This window comes from Cnephaeus nilssonii (assembly GCF_951640355.1).
Source record: "Cnephaeus nilssonii genome assembly, chromosome: X".
In the NCBI taxonomy this organism is placed as follows: domain Eukaryota; kingdom Metazoa; phylum Chordata; class Mammalia; order Chiroptera; family Vespertilionidae; genus Cnephaeus; species Cnephaeus nilssonii.
In genome coordinates, this window is record NC_137071.1 from 73,990,988 (window position 1) to 74,012,010 (window position 21,023).

A 21,023-nucleotide genomic window follows, 5' to 3' on the forward strand; every position below is an offset into this window, starting at 1 on the left:
TTTTTGCTGTCTCTTTCTGGCCCTGGGTTCCCTGCTTGGGGTTTCAGAGGTTGAAGACACTATCAGGGCAATGATCTTGAAAATCGTTAGTCCAGAGGCTGGGTCTGGCTTGAGTCTCACACCTTTATTGTCTCTGCTCTGAGTAGTAGCCCCTTCTCCCATGCATCTCGTCCCTCAGTAGTCTGCTTCAGATACTTGGAGTGGTGGGAGCACGTGCACAGTTCCTCTGGTGTGTCACTTCCTGTGAGGACCCAGAGCCCTTTGGCATGCAATTTGCCTTGTGGCCCTTGCACCCATGGCAGGGTGGTACCCTAGGTCCCTCTGGCAGTGCACTTGCAGTGCGATCCTGTGGCCCCCGGCTGGGCACACCACATTGCTCTGTGTCTCCTGGCAGCACTCTCCTGTGGCCTGCATGGGGCACGTGCTGGGTTGCTCTGGTTAGCCCTGGCGGGACTGTCCCTGGGGCTGGGGTGGAGCGGGTGTGGGTTTCTCTGAGTTGCACAATCAGAGCTCTTCTGTGGCCTGGTGTGGGGTGTATACTGGGTTGCTCCGGGTCTCCCAGCAGCAGGTCCCAGGGCTCAAGGTGGAGTGGGTGCCAGGTGGCTCCAGTCAGACTGGCATCATGGTTCTGGGGTCCAGGGTGAGGGCGGGGCACAGGGGTACATCTGGCACTCACTGCAGGGTCCTGGAGCCAGATCCTGGGTTGCTGGGTCCTGGCAGGCTGGTGAGGAGGCCTGGTGTGGGAGGTCATTCTGGCAAGCACTCACTGCAGACATCTGGGAGCCTGCTGGGAGGTACTGTGCCGCTCACTGCCAGGGCACGGTGGTGGTTCCATGTGGGTTTTGGCTGGCAAGTGGCGTTCTCTAGGTGTCCTCTGCCCTTCCTTATTGAAAATTGTCTCTTTAGCTGTGTCTAATTTGTTAATTCCGGGTGGATGTTCTCCAATTTAGTTGCTTTTCCAGCCTGGCCCCAGGAGAATGTGTGAGACATTTCTGCCTATTTGGCTGCCATTTTGAAATCCTTTCTTACTAATTTTTAAAATGATATCAATATCCTCCTCTAAATAACAAGCTATTGCATAAACCCAAGTGACAAATGAGCCAGGTATGAGAAAACACAGTAATGTCTGGCTCAGAACATAAAATGTTCTGGACTCCAGAAGCTCAAATCAAACCACAAGTAAGACCCTATACAAATGCAAAAACAAAACAGGACAAAACTCATCCAAACATACTAAAACTCTATACCATAAAATTAACATTTTTAAGACAAAGATTGTCAAATACTTTCTTTCTATGGTACACTTTTAAAATTCTAAATTATGAGAAGGGAGTACACTGGGGTAAGAGGTTCTCCAAATTAGTATAAGGCAGTGATGGTGAACCATGACACGTGTGTCAGCACTGACGCACGTAGCCATTTCTGATGACACGCGGCTGCTGAGCAGGCTGAGGATGAAACATTTGCTGCTCCTGAGGATGAAACATTTGCGAAATAATGTTTTTTCCTCAAAGTGACACACTACCGAGTTATGCTCAGTTTTTTGGCGAAGTTTGACACACCAAGCTCAAAAGGTTGCCCATCACTGGTATAAGGAGAGGACAAGAAGGGAAAAGAGGCCTGCATTAACTGAGGAATAAATAAACCAGCATCAGTGATCTTGTCTCTCAGTGACATTGGGGGAAATGTTATTAGGAGTTTAATTTTATTCATGTCTATAGTGAATTTTATTTGAATCTTTTTTGTTGTTTTTTTAAAATACATTTTTATTGATTTCAGAGAGGAAGGGAGAGGGTGAGAGAGATACTAACATCAATGATGAGAGAGAATCATTGATCAGCTGCTTCCTTCACATGCCCCACTTGAGACTGAGCCTGAAACCTGGACATGTGCCTTGACCGAGAATCGAACCATGACCTCCTATTTCATAGGTGGACGCTCAACCACTGAACCATGCCAGCCAGGCTCTATAGTGAATTTGTTTAGCCCACATTCTATTAGAGAGAGTAACTAGTTTAATGAGAAGGACAGGTAAGAAGAGTTAAGGTACAAATAGAATGCATAGGAGTCGCCCTGATAAAAACCCATAAAAGACAGAAGTTGGTACAGAAATGTGACACATCTTTAGTAGCTAGAAAACAATTCTTTAGACTGACTCTGTTAAGCTTATGACACCGATATCCTAGCCTACATATAGGGATATAACTAATTTACCTATAGATGCTAACAGTGCTACCTCTGGCTTTGTTAAATTGTATTTGTTCAGGGCTTTAAAAAGAACTTCCCCAATATACTATGTATTTCCAAAAAAGAGAAAATCAATCAGCTTAGAGTAACAACTATATAGCTTTTTAAAAAGAAACAACAATTTCTAATTTTTGGTCAGGGGAAGAAAGACAAAACAAGATAAATAACACCTTTGATAAAGTAAACAGAGTGTATTTCTTTGTCCAAGAGCTGTGTTTAGCTACTAGAAAATACCGTAAATTACAAGAATAATTATTCATAATTTCTTATGATTTCTCAACCTTTCAAATACTTTTTCCCCAAAAAGCCATCAACAAAGTTAGACCTAATTTTCTCAAGTGTCTGAAATCCATTCCTAGTGCAGTGGGAGGGGGGTTAGACGTGAAAATGAGTAATTATTTCTCTGAGTGGCTGCCATTATGAGAAGTAGAAGGAAATCCAAGTTAAACCTGTTAAAGATTTATCTCACCCCAGAAAATCAACCTTAAATTCCCACTCTCCTAACTTCCATCTACATAAGTATGGACTTGTCATGACAAAAGTTCATGCTATGAGTCCTAGTAGGTTTTGGCTCTGTGGATATAGCGTTGGCCTGTGGACTGAAGGGTCCCAGGTTTGATTCCAGTCAAGGGCACATGCCCAGGTTGCAGGCTCGATCCCCAGTAGGGGGCATGCAGGAGGCAGCCAATCAATGATTCTCTCTTATCATTGGTATTTCTATCTCCCTCTCCCTTCCTCTCTGAAATCAATAAAAATATTTTTTTAAAAGTTCATGCTGTCCAAAACATGAACAAGTTCTAGTCAATATTTTGCTTATTTCAATCAATCTATATATATAAAAGCCTAATATGCAAATTGTCCCCATGGCAGTTCGACCAGGAGACCGATTGCTCACTATGACATGCACTGACCACCAGGGGGCGGCACAGAACAAATGAAGGCCCTGGCCAGCAGCCAGAAAGCCCCAATAGGCCCTGATCACCAGCCAGGTCTAGGGACCCTACCAGTGCATGAATTTCATGCACCAGGCCTCTAGTGTTATAATAAAATCCCAATATAAACCAAATGGTGTGGACCTTAAAGCAGAGTTTCAAAACTGGCTATTCACTAGAATCGGCTTAGAATTTTAAAATAAAAAATATTTATTATTAAAAAAAGAGATTTCAGAATCTACTTAATCAGAATCTCCAAAGTCTCAGGATTCTGTATTATAACCATTTCCAGATGGTTTCTAACAACAACAACAACAAAAGTGGATAGATTGGCAACTAAGAAAAAGAGTAGCCTTTGCCAGTTTTTCTCAATGGTTAGAATATTGGTCCTGAAACCAAAGGGTCTCAGGTTCGATACCCAGTCAAGGGCACGTACCTTGTTTGCAGGCTCCATCCCCCAGGTCAGGCATGTGGGGGAAGCAACTATGAGATGTTTCTTTCTCTCTCCTCCATCCCATCCACTCTCTCTAAAAAAACAAAAAAAAAACAAAACAAAAACAAAACAAAACAAAAAACAATGGGAAAATAACTTCTGGTGAGGATTTAAAAAAATAAACAGAGTATATTATAATAGGATTTATATTATAACATATATTTTTTAATTAGGAAAGTAAAGTTTTTTGTTTTTCTGTGCCAACTTTGAAATCTAATCCTGAAATGAAGAGATAAATTTCATGTAGTTGTAAGGATACTGTGAAGGTAGGTTTATATATATCATATGCTACATTCACCAGGCTCTTGGCAATCATCTGGGTAGTCACCTTCTTTTGACGCAGAAAAATTTTCATTCTTGGCTTCATATACAGAATGCCACAAAATGCCTATGGAACAGTGAAGGGAAAGTTATTATACGATATAACCAATTCTACTAACATCCCCTTTAAACACTGCTAGCAACTGAGGTCTATTCTGGGCAAGGATTTGGCTCAGTTTCCATACCATGTTATACTATGTCAACTACCATACTAAGGTGGTGTTGAATCTGTTCACTAAACTCTTTTGGTGGAGCCAGTGAAAAGGAATCCTAACACCGGGCTAAAAGACTGTCATCTTTATATAACTAAAGAGATATTGTTATATAGATTTTCATGTTACAGGAAATCTTACCTCTCATTGTTGAAGAAAAACCATTCTTACTCACCCGTAAAGAATACTCTGTTTCTGGCAGTTCAGAAGTAACACCACCAGTCTCTTTTTCTTCTGTGCCAAAGTCTGATACCAGGATGTCATATTGATCTGTATCAAAGTCCAACTCAGACTTTCCATCTTTATTTCTGGGTAAAAGAGACAAGTACCAATCTAACAAAATCTGGTTCCAAAGGACAAAAATGCACTAGGAACCCAAGAGAAAAGAAACAATATGAGCCCAAACTCAGATACCTATTTCTTTCCCTGACTATCAGTACTGAACTACACATTACTCAGTTTGAAGACCACACAATATTTAGGCTATTTCCATTCTGAACAAATCTAATATGCATTAAGAGGTGGTAATGCCAAGTACAGAAGGAAAGAAAAAAAAGAAAATGTGTATGTATGTGATCTGATCAAGCAATTGGATGTCAGTTATCCTCAAAGAAGGACCTTATAATAGATCCCAACCTTCTGGGTATTGTTGGGTAGGTCATTCAACATCGTATTTCCTAACTGAATAAATAGATGAATCAAAACCTACTTTTTCTCATTTTAACAATTGTGTAAGGACTAATGAGATACTGAGATTTTTCACAGATCTTATCTTCTTTCTAAGGGAAAACGGTTATTTGCTAGTTCTCTAGAATATCATTTATGGAATTATCATTTAAATATAATAGTACTCATATTCCTTTCATAATTCCTTTTTCTCATAATCATTTTGGGTCACTTAGCTGTGGTTCATTCCAAGACTCTGAGTTATATTACTAACAACTGCCAGGGAAAAAAGCTAAGACCCATTTTATTCCTGATGGGTTATGGAGAAAACATATAAACCAGAACAAAATTTGTTCTGTGCAACAGTAGCATCCCCAAATACTCTTAAATAGAGAGAGAGTGAAGGAGAGGGATGGGAAAGAACGGTAGGTTGATTGCATGACTGAACGAATAAAACTGAAAACTATTCCTCACTCTCAGAGCTACCTCAAAGCTCTAGTGATACCTCCTTCATACTTCATTCAGGCTTTGCAAGCTCAGAGCTGCTGTGGTGAAAATGTAGTTCCTTCTTCTAGGCTGGACAAGAGCCATTATGGCATGTAGCTTTTATAAAGCCCATGTCATTATAGTAGTATATTATGGATTTTCCTGGATAATCCTGATTCTTGCTACCCCATCCCACTCTAACACATACTCTGAGGAGGTTCCCTGTCCTTGCCCCTCACCATTCACCATCCAAGGAAAAAAGGTCTGGAGAAACATTTTTTGAAATTGGGTAATGCTGCATACTATTTTGCTCTTATATATTTCCAATGCATATTGCAATAATATTAGCCTCTGAGAAGTCCTGCAATAAAACAGCATGGTAAACTTTAAGCCAGCTTTTCCTAAAGTTATATGACCATGGAATCCTGTATTTATATGAACACCTACTACTATATAGTTGAGAAACAATGTACAATGAAAAAAGTCTGCTTAATGTATTTAAATCACTGGAAATACCTCAGGAAAATGATCCTTTATAATACAAATTATATTATTTGAGGTTTTATTGAAAACTCCCAGTAGGACAAAAGAAAATCTAAACTACCAGTGTGAAAAACCTCTTTATTTTTTGTTCTTTTTAGTTGAAAATACTCTATACAAACCAGCATAGTGTTGTTGTTTTTTTAATTTACTGATTGGTTTTAAAGAGGGGGGAGGGAATTGGAGAGAGGAAAACATCAATTTGTTGTTCCACTTATTAAGTTGATTGCTTCTTGTATTTGCCCTGACCGGGGATAGAACTTGCAACCTTAATGTATGAGAACGATGCTCTAACCAACTGAGCTACCTGGCCAGGGCAAGTATAAGTTTAACCCAGCTAAGAAAGGAGGTGAAATACTTGACTTAAGGAGAAAAATAAATATACCTGATACCCTGTTCTATTAAACATAAAATAAGACCTCTATTTTATAATAAAATTTTTTAGTTTTTAGTGGACACTTAACTGTATTCCATTTGACATGACTAGATTAAACAAATGACATAATCTAGCATATTTCTAGATCGTCTTATTAGCTCTCAAAACATAACCAGAAGCCAGCCTCATTATAGTTCAAATTTATTTGCTTCAAAGTTGTGCTTTGTTAATTAACCTTATGTCTCTTTTTCTTTTATTCCCGTTTTACTGAATTTATTGGGGTGACACTGGTTAACAAAATTATACAGGTTTCAGGTACACAATTCCATTTCACATCATCTGTACCCTGTATTGTGTGTTCACTGCCTCAAGTCAAGTCTTCATCCATCACCATTTATTCCCGATATACCCTTCTCCAGCTCCACCCCCCTGCCATAGTCACCACACTGTCCATGAGTTTTTTTCTTTTTTGCTCCATCCTTCCAACCCCAACCCAGCTTCCCAACCTCCCTTCTGACAGCTGTCAGCCTGCTCTCTATTTATTAATCTGTCTCTATTTTGCTTACTAGCTCATTTTGTTCATTAGATTCCACATGAGTGAAATCATATGGTACTTATCTTACTGGCTTATTTCACTTAGCATAATGCTCTCCAGGTCTATCTATGCTGTCGCTAAGGGTAAGATTTCCTTCTTTTAACAGCTGAGTAGTATTCCACTGTGTACTAGTAAATGTGCCATAGCTGCTTTATCCACTCATCTACTGATGGACACAGGCTGCTTCCTAATGTTGGTTATTGTAAATACGCTGCAATGAACATAGGGGTGCATATATTCTTTTGAATTAGTATTTTGGGTTTCTTCAGATAAATTCCCCAAAGTAGAATCGCTGCATCATGAGGCAGTTCCATTTTTAATGTTTCAAGGTAATTCCATACTGCTTTCCATTGTGGCTGCACCAATCTGCATTCCCACCAACAGGGCATGAGGGTTCCCTTTTCTCCACATCCTCCACAACACTTGTGGTTTGTTGATGTATTGATGATAACCATTCTGACAGGTGTGTGGTGATATCTCTTTGTAGTTTTAATTTGCATTTGTTGATGATTAGTGATTTTGAGCATCTTTTCATATACCTATTGATCATCTGAATGTCCTCTTTGGAAAAAAGTGTCTATTCAGGTCCTGTGCCCATTTTTTTTTTTTTTTTTAGACTGGGAAAGGAAAAAGGAAGTCCTGTCTTGGAGAGGTCAAGCACAATCAAGAAGCAAAACAGTCATCAGAGACAAATCAGAGGTCTCTGTTCTGTAGGGAGACTACTGCTACCCCACAAATGAAGGAATACTAGTCCCTCTCAATGTTAATGGCAGAATTACACCCCAGCCCTTGAGTTTGGCTAATAAAGAATTCAGAGCCAAGAACTCAAATACAAGCAAAAGTTTATTTAGAAAGTCACAGAGGTAGAAGAAGTGAACCAGCTGGGCTGTATGACTTAGAAAACACTTTATAGAGGCAAAAGAAGGGCCCTTGGAGCTTAGGAGAAAGAAAGCAAAATAAACATGCCTGAGGGAAGAGGGGGAAAGGCGTGCTCCAAAGAGTGTGCATGGGGAAAGGAGAGGGAGAGCACATCCGGTGCCCATTTTTAAATTGGATAGTTTATTCTTTTGGTGTCGAGTTTTATGAGTTCTTTATAAATTTTGGATATTAACCCCTTATCAGATGTATTCAGCAAGAATGTTCTCCCATTCAGTGGGTTCTCTTTTCATTTTGTTGACAGTTTCCTTTGCTGTGCAAAACTTTTCAGTTTGATGTAGTCCCATTTGTTTATTTTTATTTTTTATTTTTGTATCCCTTGCCTGAGGAGATATATCAGAAAAAAATATTGCTACAAGAAATGTCCGAGATTTTACTGCCTATGGTTTTTTTTTTTCCCTAGGAGTTTTATGGTTTCACGATTTACATTTAAGTCTTTTTATCCATTTTGAGTTTATCCTTGTGTATGTTGTAAAAAGGTGGTCTAGTTTTATATCTGTCCAATTTTCCCAACACCATTTACTGAATAGACTATCTTTATGCCATTGTATGTTTTGCTTCCTTTGTCAAATATTAATTGACTATAATGGCATGGGTTTATTTCTGGGCTCTCTATTCTGTTCCCTTGACTTCTATATATGTTTTTATGCCAGTACCATACTGTTTTTATTATTATGGCCTTGTAATATAGTTTGATATCAGGTAGTGTGATTCCTCCAAATTTGTTCTTCTTTCTCAAGATTGCTGTGGCTATTCAGGATCTGTGATATATGTCATTGGTATTTTAATAAGAATTGCATTGAATCTAAAAATTGCTTTAGGTATTATGGACATTTTAATGATGTTAATTCTTCCAATTCATGAACACACTTATTTGTATCTTCTTTAATTTCTTTCTTCAGTATCTTATACTTTTCTAGTACACATCTTTTACATCCTTGCTTAAATTTATTCCTGGGTATTTTTATTCTTTTTGAAGTAATTGTGAGTGGGATTGTTTTCTTAGGTTTCCTGATAGTTCATTATTGGTGTACAAAAATGAAACTGATTTCTGGATATTTATTTTGTATCCTGCTACTTTATTGAATTCATTTATCAGTTCTAGTTTTTTTGGTGGAATCATTAGGGTTCTCTATATTCACTATCATGTCATTTGCAAATAATGACAATTTTACTTCTTCCTTTCCAACTTGGATGCCTTTTATTTCTTCTTCTTATCTGATTGCTGTGTCTAGGACTTCCAGGAGTATGTTGAATAAGAGTGGTGAAGGCAGACATCCTTGTCTTGTTCCCAATCTTAAGGAAAATGCTTGTTAATGTCTAGTTTTCATATTTTATTTTCATTGTCAAATAAGTTAAATAACTATCATGTACCTATCTCAAAACAGTGACGATGAATATAAAATAGATATTTATAATGGATTCTAAATATTTTAGAATAACATTGAACTATCTTGATTATTTGTGGCAATAGCTTCAGGATATGCATGTCTCTTCATTATCAAGCTCCACATTTTACTAATAAGAACCACTATCTCTCACAGAGCTGTGGTTGTACAAAAGAAAAAGTATGCAATGAAATGCAAATATCTATCAAAATTTATATACTTTACTTCTCTAGAAATTTATTAAAATGTACTTTCATCACACTACCTTTGCTTATTAAAATCTATCACCCTTGGTATACTATACCTGCGGATGTTCCAAATGAGAACACGAGTGCCTTTTTTGCCTGGGATGGCATCAAACTGGGACAGCAGGTCATTTTCACTGTTGAAAATTGAATAGTTCAGGATGGCTTCTAGGCTGGGCAAGGAATCCTCAGTAATAATCATTTTTTGTAAAACCAAATACAGTCAAAGAAAAATTAATATTTTAAGAAGATGCTATAATTAGGAAGATCTGCCTTTTGAGTTGCATGTTTAGAAAAAATATAGACATAAAGCATGGGCATCACTGCTACAGAAGAAAGGAAAAGGCAAAATGAATAAAGGTTGTAGAGACAAACATAAAAATCAGTTACCCCTGCAGAATATAGCTTCAAAAATATAATGTAAAGACTGTCCTATATTTACAAAATAGAACAAAGGCTGAATTTTCAGACTCTTTGGAAGCAATGAGCTCAAACTTTACTGCTCTTGGGTCAAGACGACCTGGTATCTAACAGAAATAACAGCTTGTCCAGGAATGGGGAAATGAGTGATTCTGCCATCAGATAAGCTGATTAATAGAAGGTTTCTAGGAGTATGATACAAATATAGCTGCCCTTAGGGAAAAAATAAAGAGAGGGGGCACTTTACCAAGGGAGTGGTGGTGTGGGAGAGATAGAGATCAAATCACATAACAGTGAAATTTTCCATACAACAAAAACATTTCTAAGCTTCTATCAATGGTCCACTTATTTTTAAAAAACATTTAATAGGGGGGAATTCAAGTTAAATTTAGGACAGTTGAATTGATAGCTGGATTTGTCGTGAAGAAAGAGGTTTCTATCAAAATATCAGATTAGACTAATTTTTAACCAACATTTCCAGAAAGGATATTGTTTTGCTGGTTGAATGGAACAATTGGTACAATAACTGCCTGGGCCTGGACATATTCCAGGTAGGTCTGTGATAGGAGTCCAACAGTGAGAGTACCCCCATTCTTGGTGAAGACAAGAGCATCCTTTCCTAGCCGCATGGAGCCTGACTTGAAACCATTACCAAAGACCCCGATGGGACACTGGCTCTTCTTTATTACTTTATCTGTAAAGCCAAAGCTGTAATTACACAAGAAAAAAATAAATCAGAAAAAAGAAAGCAGAAAGATAAAAAGCATCCTACGATAGGTGACAAGCAGAATGTTTAGCTTACAAATGAATAACACTTGTAAAAAGTCATTCCTTTTTTTCTGTTGCTATTCTGGGCAAAACTATTAAGTTAAAAACATAGGAAATTACTATGGGGTAATGGGACTGATTTTCCTATGTGGTTTGTGTGTACATAAATACTTCCAGTACATTAGTGTCACGTTCTATAAATGTAAAGGCGGCCTCTTTTTACTAACAGATAACTGGAGAAGGCCATGGGTCTAGAGAAAATGGCTCTGATTGCTAATAGTAAGGTTAAGGTAGGGTAAAAAGGTGGTTATCTCAGAGTACACTGTATGGAGGGTAACAAACGTACCAGATAGTGGCACTGGTCAGAGGTGCCAGCCTAGGCATCCCCTAACCTGGTTACATCACCTTCTAGAAATCTGAAAGTCAAGGGTTATATATCTAAACAATTTCAACTCTCCACCCAAAAGATAACCCTTCCAATTCTTACCCTCTGCTTCATCTGCTGGGACAGTTTGTTGGAATGTGGCCAATGGATAAAAATAGGTAGTTCTGCCTCTGAATATCAGCAAACAGCTGCAGTATAAAGTCTCTCTTATTCTATTAAGGGCATTTCACTGAGTCACCTCAACAATCTCTGTATCTCCTTATGATCAGTTTAATCTGTGGGTCAGATCTTTTCCCTTTCATACATTCTCCATTCAAACACACAACAAAATAATAGAAAAAAAAACAGATATGAAACCTAGAAAATGATTATTATCTTCCTCATATATCTTCCCTCACCATAAATAAAACTAATTTTAAGGATTATTCTCTCCAAATTGACTATGTTTACAGTGTTATATACTACCATTCATTCAATAAATATTTACTAAGTACCTATTATGTGCCATACATTGTGCTAAATACTGGAGACAAAACTGTTAATAAAAGAGACAAGATTCTTGTCCTTGTGATTTACAGTCTAAGGAAAGATTTCATATATTACAGATTAGATGCTTCTCCAATATCAATAAACTAGATACTCTATATGCTATGTCTGAGCAGCATGGCCTTGGTTGTTATACTTTTGAGCAGGATTGAGTTGCCTGGTTCCCACTTCCTGAAGGCTGTGGTTTGTTTTTTCCCCTAAGAAGTACCATCTTTCAATTTTCTTTTTCAAAGTGTTACGTCCTTCTAGAGTAAACAATTTACAAGAGCTTTGTGCACCCTACAAATAAATATAACACAAGGAAAAGTAATTTCTAGGGCAGTAGTTCCTTTGAAAATCCCAAAGACTGTTGTGTTTCTGCTATCTATGGGCCTTAGTATTCCAGGAAATAAACTTACAGAAGTTGGTAAGATTACAGCATTCCTATTCCTCTAATGAAAAAAATTGGATATAAAAGATTTGGTTATTACGAGGAATAAATTATATACTATATGCACAATATATTATAAAACTAGGGGCCCAGTGCACGAATTCGTGCACCTTGAAAGCAAGGCTGTGGTAGGCACAGGGGTGGGTCTCGGCCCATCCTCTGCGCCCCTGTCCAGCCCCTCCCACCGCTGGCCCCAGTCCCCTCTCTGCCAGCAGCCCTGCTTCTGCAGCCAATGCTCCCATGCACTAATGGCACTGGCCCCACTTGCATCCGCTGATAGCATGGAGCGACTGGGACCGGCGCCAGCAGTGGGTGCGAGCAGAGGCTGCTGCCCTGATCACCCCTCAGGAGCAGGGGGAGGTGGAGAAGCCCTCAAGGGCGATTGGGGCTGGCAGCCACCACTCGTACCCGCTGATGGCGCCAAGCAATCGGGACCGGCACAGGGTGCCGGCAGCAGGTGTGAGTGGCAGCTCCAGCACCAGCAGCAGGTGTGAGCGGGCCGGCTCCAGCAGCAAGTGCAAGCACCAGGCGGGACCGTGGCGCGCGGGAGCAAAGAGTTTTCAGTAACCATCAGCGCCCCACCTTGTTCTGGCGTACCCGCTCACCTGCTCCACCATCCCACTGCGGTCGATGACCGCCATGTTCTGGGAGCACCCCCTGGTGGTCAGCGCACTTCATAGTGACTGGTTCTTCAGTTGTTCTGCAGTTCGGTCTATTTGCATATTAGGGTTTTATATATATAGATAATATTCAAACTTGAATTTCAAACCAACTCTAGAAGTCACTTTGAGAATTGTTGTGTGCTATCCTCTAGCTCTACTTCAGACCTAATATCATACATAAAACTCAAGGCTCTTCATAAGCAGTTATCTACCATGTGAAATGAACCTATATGGTTATCTGAACTTAAACTTTCTCTAATGCTACAAAAACTTCAATTGGGTGGTCAAGAGAAAGTAGTGAAAACAAAATTCTATATTACTCTCTTAATTTCCTAGCCATTCCTGTCCTTTCTGCCATCTATCATTTCTTTTCCCCTTTGTAAGTATAAACCCTGATTGTGTTACTTAGTTTGAGAAGACCAAATGACTGTACAAGGTTGAGAAAGTAAGTAGTAGGATAGGTCCAGAACAAGAAATGGAAAAGGTTATTAATAATGAGAAGAGAGAATCTGGAACTCTGGATATTGTTGTTATGTTCCACTTAATTCTTCCTGTGTGTTCTTTTATTCCACTTCACAGTCCCATGTTAGGTATTCTATTTAACTGAAAATTGCAGAATGGATGCCAGATACCAATCAAATAACTACTTAATATAAAAGCTCCCACAATAAATAATAGAATTGTAGGAATTAATTTTGTACAGTTTGGTATAGCTCACTCATTTTCCACAGAGCTAGCTTGGCTTAGATAGGTGGTTTCACTTCACTAAGTTCTGTTCTATCCTTTCATGTAAGAGACAACAGTGTTTACACACCAAGGGGGCTTGGATACCAGCTCTTTGAGTGGAATTCAGGAAGACAGCAGCTTGCTCCTAACTTTATTAAAATGTCAATATTCTAGAATCTAGAGAAGTGAATTTAGATTGGGACTCTGACCAATGAAACAAACCTTAGCAAATCCATGAACATACAAGGGTGGGCACTGCTGTTTCCTAGATACATTAGAGATATAATATACAATATCAAAGAATGAAAGACTAAGCACATTGCTATTCTCTTGCTGTTGTTTTTAAAAACGACCTACTAGGAAGTGCACTTCTGAGCACAGTTAGCAAGCAAATACCTTCAATCCATGGATCTGTGGCTGCTGTTTATTCTTATCCTCTCAAAGAAGAGGTTTTCCACCTTGCTGAACTAGGCAGCTGAATATATAAACCAGCTGGTTCACACACTAATCGCAGAAGCTAAAGATAATTAATTATGGGCCTTAAATAAATTTAATGATAGGCTTTTCCTTTTTTATTTGATTTTCATGGGATTCTGTATTTATGGAGAAACTGTTGCTGCAGTTACATAACTATTTTATCTGCCTGAAAATTGGAAGGTTACCATAAAGAGCTGGAAAATGTGGATAGGATTATAAGAAACATTATAGATCAAATAGAATTTCTGTAGGCTTAATAATTTTGCACATTTACCTCTATTATTTTTTCCAAATATAAAGGTAATATTCCCCCAACCCATATAAGAAAAATTAATATACTTAATAATAATTTTCAAAGCTACCTCTAAAGTTCAATTCTTTAAAAAAGAAATTGTGGTAAGTGGAATCCTTGGCTAGAAGTTAGGATTGGATTAAATGATCTCTTCTAAATAAATGGGACCTCCTAACAGATTCAAGTTTAAGTTACTATCAGAAATAAAATCCAGCACATATACCATACATAATCCAGGACTCATTAAAAATTCTTTTAAATTAATATTTAAATATGAGGAACAATTTCCCAGCTCAAACTGGTGGGAAATATATTTGGCATGATAATTCCAAAAAAACGCTATGGTGAAAGAGGTTTCTGCCTGTTTAGGTCTGTTTTGTTCCCCAAGAAAGAAATGAAATTTTAAATGAATGATACACATTCTTCATATTTCAACTCAAATGTCTTTTCTTCAGGGTAGCCTTTTTTGTATTCCATAGATTAGAGCAGATCCCTCCATTATATGTTCTCATAGAAACTACTTTTTTCATAGCAGTTATTACTAGGTGGGATAGCCTATTTAGTAGTATTACTTCTAATCAATCCTTTTCTATATTTCTCTTTAAACCGTCAGTCCCTTGAGAGCAAAGATCATGTCTGACTGGTTCACCACTTTATTTCCAGTGACTTTCACATAGATGTCCAGTAAATGAATGAATCTGGAACAAAAATTGTTGCAATTATTTTAAAAACCATCCTCCTTTTTCCTCCTGCTTTGTAACTATAAGCACCAATTTTCACAGACATAGTTTCCACAGATGAAATGAAAAGCAGTAAGATCTGCTGGGCCCACTATTTGACACCAACATCACTGGAATAAGGTGTGGTGGGAAGGAGTTTGTAAAAAGATAAGTGATTTATTTACTTAACACGTTAAACGCCCAGTCAGTCACCAGTGACTGACACTATACTTTCCGTCCGGAAGACAAAACAGGCTGAGCGCTTAACGTGTTAAATATATTTTTATTAAATTCAGAGAGGAAGAGAGGGAGGGAGAGATAGAAACATCAATGATGAGAGAGAATCATTGATCGGCTGCCTCCTGCATGTCCCCCACTGGGGATTGAGCCCACAACCCGGGCATGTGCCTTTGACCAGAATCAAACCCAGGAACCTTCAGTCCGCAGGCCGATGCTCTAGCCACTGAGCCAAACTGGCTAGGGCAAAAGATAAGTGATTTAGAAAATAAACTAGTACATACAGAATTAGACATATAAATATTGTTGTTCCACCCCATCTAAAATTGTATTTATTTTAATAAAAAATGTTAACTTTAGCAGATAAAAGTGATGGCCAGCTCTATAACTTCACCAACATACTGAATGCTTTTTTATCTCACTTCTAGATGCTTTCCTCAAACATTCTTCTAATTATGAGGGTCTGAGACACAAGGTACACAAACTGCTGAGTAGTAAACCATAACCAAATTTATAATTAGTTATGCCCAAATTTCATTTCTTTTCTTTGATGGATCAACTGGATTTCCCTGCAAATAAGGTTACAGAATTTGAATACCTTCAAAGAGAATTACAACAAAATGAATGTTTTCCAATTCTATATTTTGAAACCCTTTCCCCTCTATAGAATCCCTCCATTGTTACTCATGCTTCACATACTAGTTCAGGAAGCGAGATGGAGAGTAATCAACCTCATCTACTAAATAAAATGAAGAAAGAAGGAAGGAATTGAGAAAATACTCATCTTTCACTGAGTGATATATGAAGATCATAAAGTTACATTCTCAATCACAAACCTTTTCAAGTAATTAGCTGAACTGAGAGTGGCAATAGAAATCTGTATCACCAGCTTCAGCAGCTATAAAAGAGAATTTCCTGACTTTGAATTTCTACTGCAAAATCTTCAAAGATTATGTATATAAATGCCTTGTATTTATCTTTCATGGGGCTTGATTATACCCAGCTACATTCATAGTTTTAATCCAAAGATCATCCCAATTCCAATACTTCTGATCTAAGAGTAATTTAGGTTAATATAAATTATAGAAGGTCCCAGACAAGTGATTGCCTCCACATCTTTGCACTTGCTCTTCTCTTCACCAGAATTCTATCCCTTCATACCCTGTTCCTTTACCTTGTTAAACTTGACTACTCACACTTAGATCTTAACTAACACTTCATCTATGGCGCTTTTCCTGACCTCTTAGATCAGATTGCGTTCCCCTGATTACTTGTCCCATGGCATCCTGTACTTTCTTATCATTATACTTATCATTTTTATTATGATTACTAGAGGCCCGGTGCAAGACATTCATGAACTGGGGGTTGGGGGGGGTGTCCTCAGCCCAGCCTGCGCCCTCTCGCAGTCCGGGACACCTTGGGGGCAGGCGGACATTCCCCGAGGTATCCTTAAGCACAGCTGCAGAGGTGGGAGAGGCTCCCGCCACTGCCGCTGCACTCTCCAGCCTTGAGTATGGCTTCTGGCTGAGCAGTACTCCCACTGTGGGAGAGCACTAACCACCAGGAGGCAGCTCCTGCATTGAGCGTCTGCCCCTTGGTGGTCAGTGCGCGTCATAGTGACTGGTCGTTCTGCCATTTGGTCAATTTGCATATTAGGGTTTTATTATATAGGATTGCTTAATTGTTTGAATTGCCAGTTAGACTGTATGTTCTGTGAGGGCAAAAACAGTATCTATTTCATAACCAGTGCCCTGGCACATAATAAATGCCCAATAAATATCTGTTGAATGAATAAAGGGAAAGTAAAATATTAAAGAAAATTATTAAGCCTTAACTATAGTTCATGAACACAAGACGAGAGGCAAAGAATGAGATATTTTTACCTGAGCATTCGGTGTAATTTATGAGGTGTCATTCCACATCCATCATCAGTAAAGGTCAAACAAGATTTATTCTTGACCTCCTCAACATCTATAAAGACCGTCCTGGCAGATACATCTGGATCTACAGCATTATCTGTAAAAGGTAGAAATCTGTGATATTAGATCACTTTTTCTAATATTCTAATAAAATCTCTAGTTCAATGCCCCTAAGACATAGAAGATGTTCTTTATTCCCTTCATGTGGATGTCCCAGAAGGTGAACAGGAAGTAGTAATGGTAGTGCACATACTAGGTTATAGGAAACAATAGATATGATAGCAGATGGAATTATAAGCTGATTTTTATTTCATATGTCTGATCTGTGATCTGCTTTTCTCCCCTTAATATTCAGGGTCTGTGGGAAAATAACTCTTCTTATATACAAAGCATTTTGCTCTGTTTTCATCTTATTATTTCTTGTCTTTTGGCCACTTTGCTGCTTATGAACACACACAGTAAAGGATGGTTGTAGAGAAGAGCTAAATAACAATTTTGGTACTAATAGATGTGTATTACACATTACAGTTTATTGTGAAAATCTTATTTTCTACCTTTTTACATAAATTCCTCTGCTAAAGAACACAGATATAATCATCATCCATCTTTATAGCCTAAGAGGCATTGAAAGAGTTAGATGTTAAAATCAAAACATTTAATTGCCTGCCTAGATCCCAGTGATAGAAACAAGCTTTCTTGGGGAGAAACAGTGATTCTGCTTAGATACTCTATAATAGTCTTAAAGGTGAGACTGCCCAATCCTCATTAAATAGAGAACATAGAATTAAAGTAGAAAAAAATAGAGAACGTTTCATAATTCATCCTGAGTTAGGTCTTCATAACAGGTTAATTATTTAAAAGTCCAAAGACATCAACTATAGCCACAATCTTACATCTGCATCATGTTCACAACACCAGGAGGTGCCTTTGTCTAGTGGCCACATCTTTTTTGCCACAGATGCCAGTTTACATAATTGTCAGTCACAGACACATGTGGTGCAACTAACTGTCTTAAAACTTACTGGCCTGAGTGGGAGGGCAGTTTGTGCAATCTGTTGGATAGGTTTCTTAAGCACTCCTGTCTCTACTAGCTCTTTAATCAAGACTGACACCTTCCTTTCCACCATGTCCCCTTTCCCTGGCATCCTATACTACTTTACTAATAGCACATGGCTGGGCTGAGAGACCCAGTGGGAGGCTATCTATATAGCGGTCCCATTACCACTGTTCAAATTGTGGCATTTCTCCATTGTGAACATCCCTTAAAAGCAAGAGAGGTATTACACATATTAAAAATATTAATTTTTTCAATACAATTAACAGTATCAGTTACTAGAGGCCCAGTGCACGAAATTCATGCACAGGTAGGGTCCCTAGGCCTGGCTGGCGATCAGGGCTGATCTGTGGGGCAGCTGGTGGGGCGATCGTGAGGCCACCGCTGGCACTTGCCTTGGCCGGCCTGGCACCACCTGCTCGCCAGCCCCAGCTAGAACTGGGGGCAGCTCCTGCATTGAGCGTCTGCCCCCTGGTGGCCAGTGCACATCATAGAAACTGGTTGTTCCACAGGTCATTCCACTGTTCGGTCGATTTGCATATTAGGTTTTTATAATATAGGATAACCACTTTGATGTGTGGAATGTCCATCATATAAAACAAGACACAGATTAATTTCAAGGGCCACAATGATGTTGCCAGAACCAGTGATAAAACTATTACTGATTGTAACCTGAAAAAGTCATAACCAATAGTCCTAGAAGGGTAGGTCTGATGGAGTCAATCTTTAAGGACTAGGTGGGCCCCAAACTCTGTGTCATGTTGCAGATCAACTGGGCCAACTTTTGGCAGGAATTATAAGTTTGACATGCAAGAATGGCTTTATCAGAAATACAAGTTTTGCTATGTAACAGAGGGAACTGATTTTTTTCTTTAACTGACAGAAGGATCCAGCATTTTAAAGCTGCCTACATTGTTTCAAGAAACTATTTGGCAAACAGGCCTTGAATTGTTTTAGGACCTATCAGTGACTCCTGCTGGCAGAAAGCCAGGGCCATTGAGAATGATACCTTTAACTTGTCAACCAACAGGACACCATGTCTACTTTGAAAACTTTGCACGTGGAGAAATTTTTTCTAACACTTCATAAACAAACATTCACAGTTCAAAGATGTAATACATATCAATTCCAATTCTGTGTTCATACAGCAGTGCATTCACTGAATCGGCTTGCAAGCCTCTCATAAAATCACTTTTACTTTTTTCCTCTTTAGCGCAAATTTTGCCCAAACTTTAGTAGGTGCTTCTTTACAGGAACACACCAAAGAGTTTTAATACAGGCACTTCAGGAGTTACAAGGTAGTTGCCAGGAGCAGCTAGATATTTTATCTCCTTGGCAGAAAGCTGGTAGAGTACAGGGGGGAGGGGGCATGCAAGATCCAGGGTCAGCTGGAGCCACAGGGCAGAAATCAGTGAGGCAGTCACAGCAATAAATTCAGCTTTGCACTTACTTTCAGTTTTAAGTGGCTTTTCATTTAGCCTTAACAAATGAAATTATAATAATAACAAGATCAGCCTCAACAAATGAACTTATAATAATAAACCACCAATATGGTGGCTGATTTCAATCCTACCTCTTGCTGCTTAACCTTCCAAAAGTGTATGCTGCCAGATGCACTTTCTCCCATGGCCCAACCCACCCAGTCTTATGAACAGGTAGGACAATGAGAGAATTTCTACTCCTCTGCCCTTACCCACTACTTAGGCAAGGGTTACACTAGCAGATCCTGATATGCCTTTATCCCCTAACCTGGCCCACACAATCACATGTACTACCAGATCCCAAGTGGTCTTATGTCTTCTACCTCTCCTCACCTACTACTTAGTCAAGGGCATAAAAAAACAGATTGCAGGCAATCTATTTGCTCTCCCTTTTCCCTAACCTGGTCCATCTGATCTCTGATCTTCTAAAAAACACACAAAAAAACACATTGTCACTAAAGCCTCATTCCTCATCAGAACCTGGAAGGCAATTGTCCCATGACAGCCTTCCTGGAGAAACAGGCTGGAGAGTGGGGAGATGGCTTTTTTATTTAATTGAATTTATTGGGGTGACATTGGTTAATAAAATTACATAGATTTAGGCTTACAATTCTATAATACATCATCTGCATACTAGAGGCCCGGTGCATGAAAATTCATGCACTGGAGTGGGGGATCCCTCAGCTAGGCCTGCCCCCTCTCACAGTCTGGGAACCCTCAGGGGCGGGAGGCGACCCGGCGATCAGGGGAAGGCGATGCCCCCATCACACCTCTGCTGCTGCCACTGCCGGCAGCGCAAGCCTCAGCCAACCCTGGTTACCTGAGCCTCGGGCGGCCCTGAGTGGCTGGGCAGCCACCATCCAAGGCTTGCCTGAGCCTCGGGCCGGCCCTGGAAGGCTGGGCAGCCAACATCCAAGGCTTGCTTGCGCATTGGGCTGGACCTGGGTGGCTGGGGCGCTGAGGGGACTTGGGGACTCCAGAGGCAGGCAGGGCTAAGGGGACTGGGCGCCGCCATCTTGTGGCTGTCGGTGCTGCCATCTTTGAGGGCATGGCAGTCAATTAGCATATTCCCTCCTTATTGGCTGTGAGCACTGCCATATTTGAGGGTGTGGCAGTCAATTAGTATATTCCCTCTTTATTGGCTGTGGGCGCCGCCATCTTTGAGGGTGTGGCAGTAATTAGCATATTCCCTCTTTATTAGATAGGATTGTACTGTGTGTTCACCACCCCAAGTCAAGACTTCTTTCATCACCATTTACCCCTCCTGGGGAGATGTCTTTGAGGTAGTGCTTCATGAGTCTCCCATCCTCTCCTGTCCCAGAAGGATGGCTATGTGGATTCCTGCAAGTTTGCAGTTACCCTACAGACATCCTGCAAGTATCTAAAAGTATTCGCGTCTAAAATTAAGGTCACCCTCTTCTGACACAAGCTATTCTTCCTGTTTCATACACACACACACACACACACACA

At 39.5% G+C, this 21,023-nt stretch overlaps 1 protein-coding gene across 1 annotated transcript in view; it reads right to left on the reverse strand.

Annotated features, from left to right (window-relative positions):
• MORC4 (MORC family CW-type zinc finger 4) overlaps positions 1 to 21,023 on the reverse strand; it is a 33,178-nt gene that overhangs the window by 8,701 nt on the left and 3,454 nt on the right. Inside the window, exons 3-7 of the mRNA XM_079764346.1 lie at positions 16,983 to 17,115; positions 10,347 to 10,565; positions 9,497 to 9,643; positions 4,381 to 4,513; positions 3,932 to 4,060 (exon numbers count right to left, since the gene is read on the reverse strand). Coding sequence (XP_079620472.1) covers positions 3,932 to 4,060; positions 4,381 to 4,513; positions 9,497 to 9,643; positions 10,347 to 10,565; positions 16,983 to 17,115 — 761 coding nt within the window. The remainder of the gene's footprint in view (positions 1 to 3,931; positions 4,061 to 4,380; positions 4,514 to 9,496; positions 9,644 to 10,346; positions 10,566 to 16,982; positions 17,116 to 21,023) is intronic.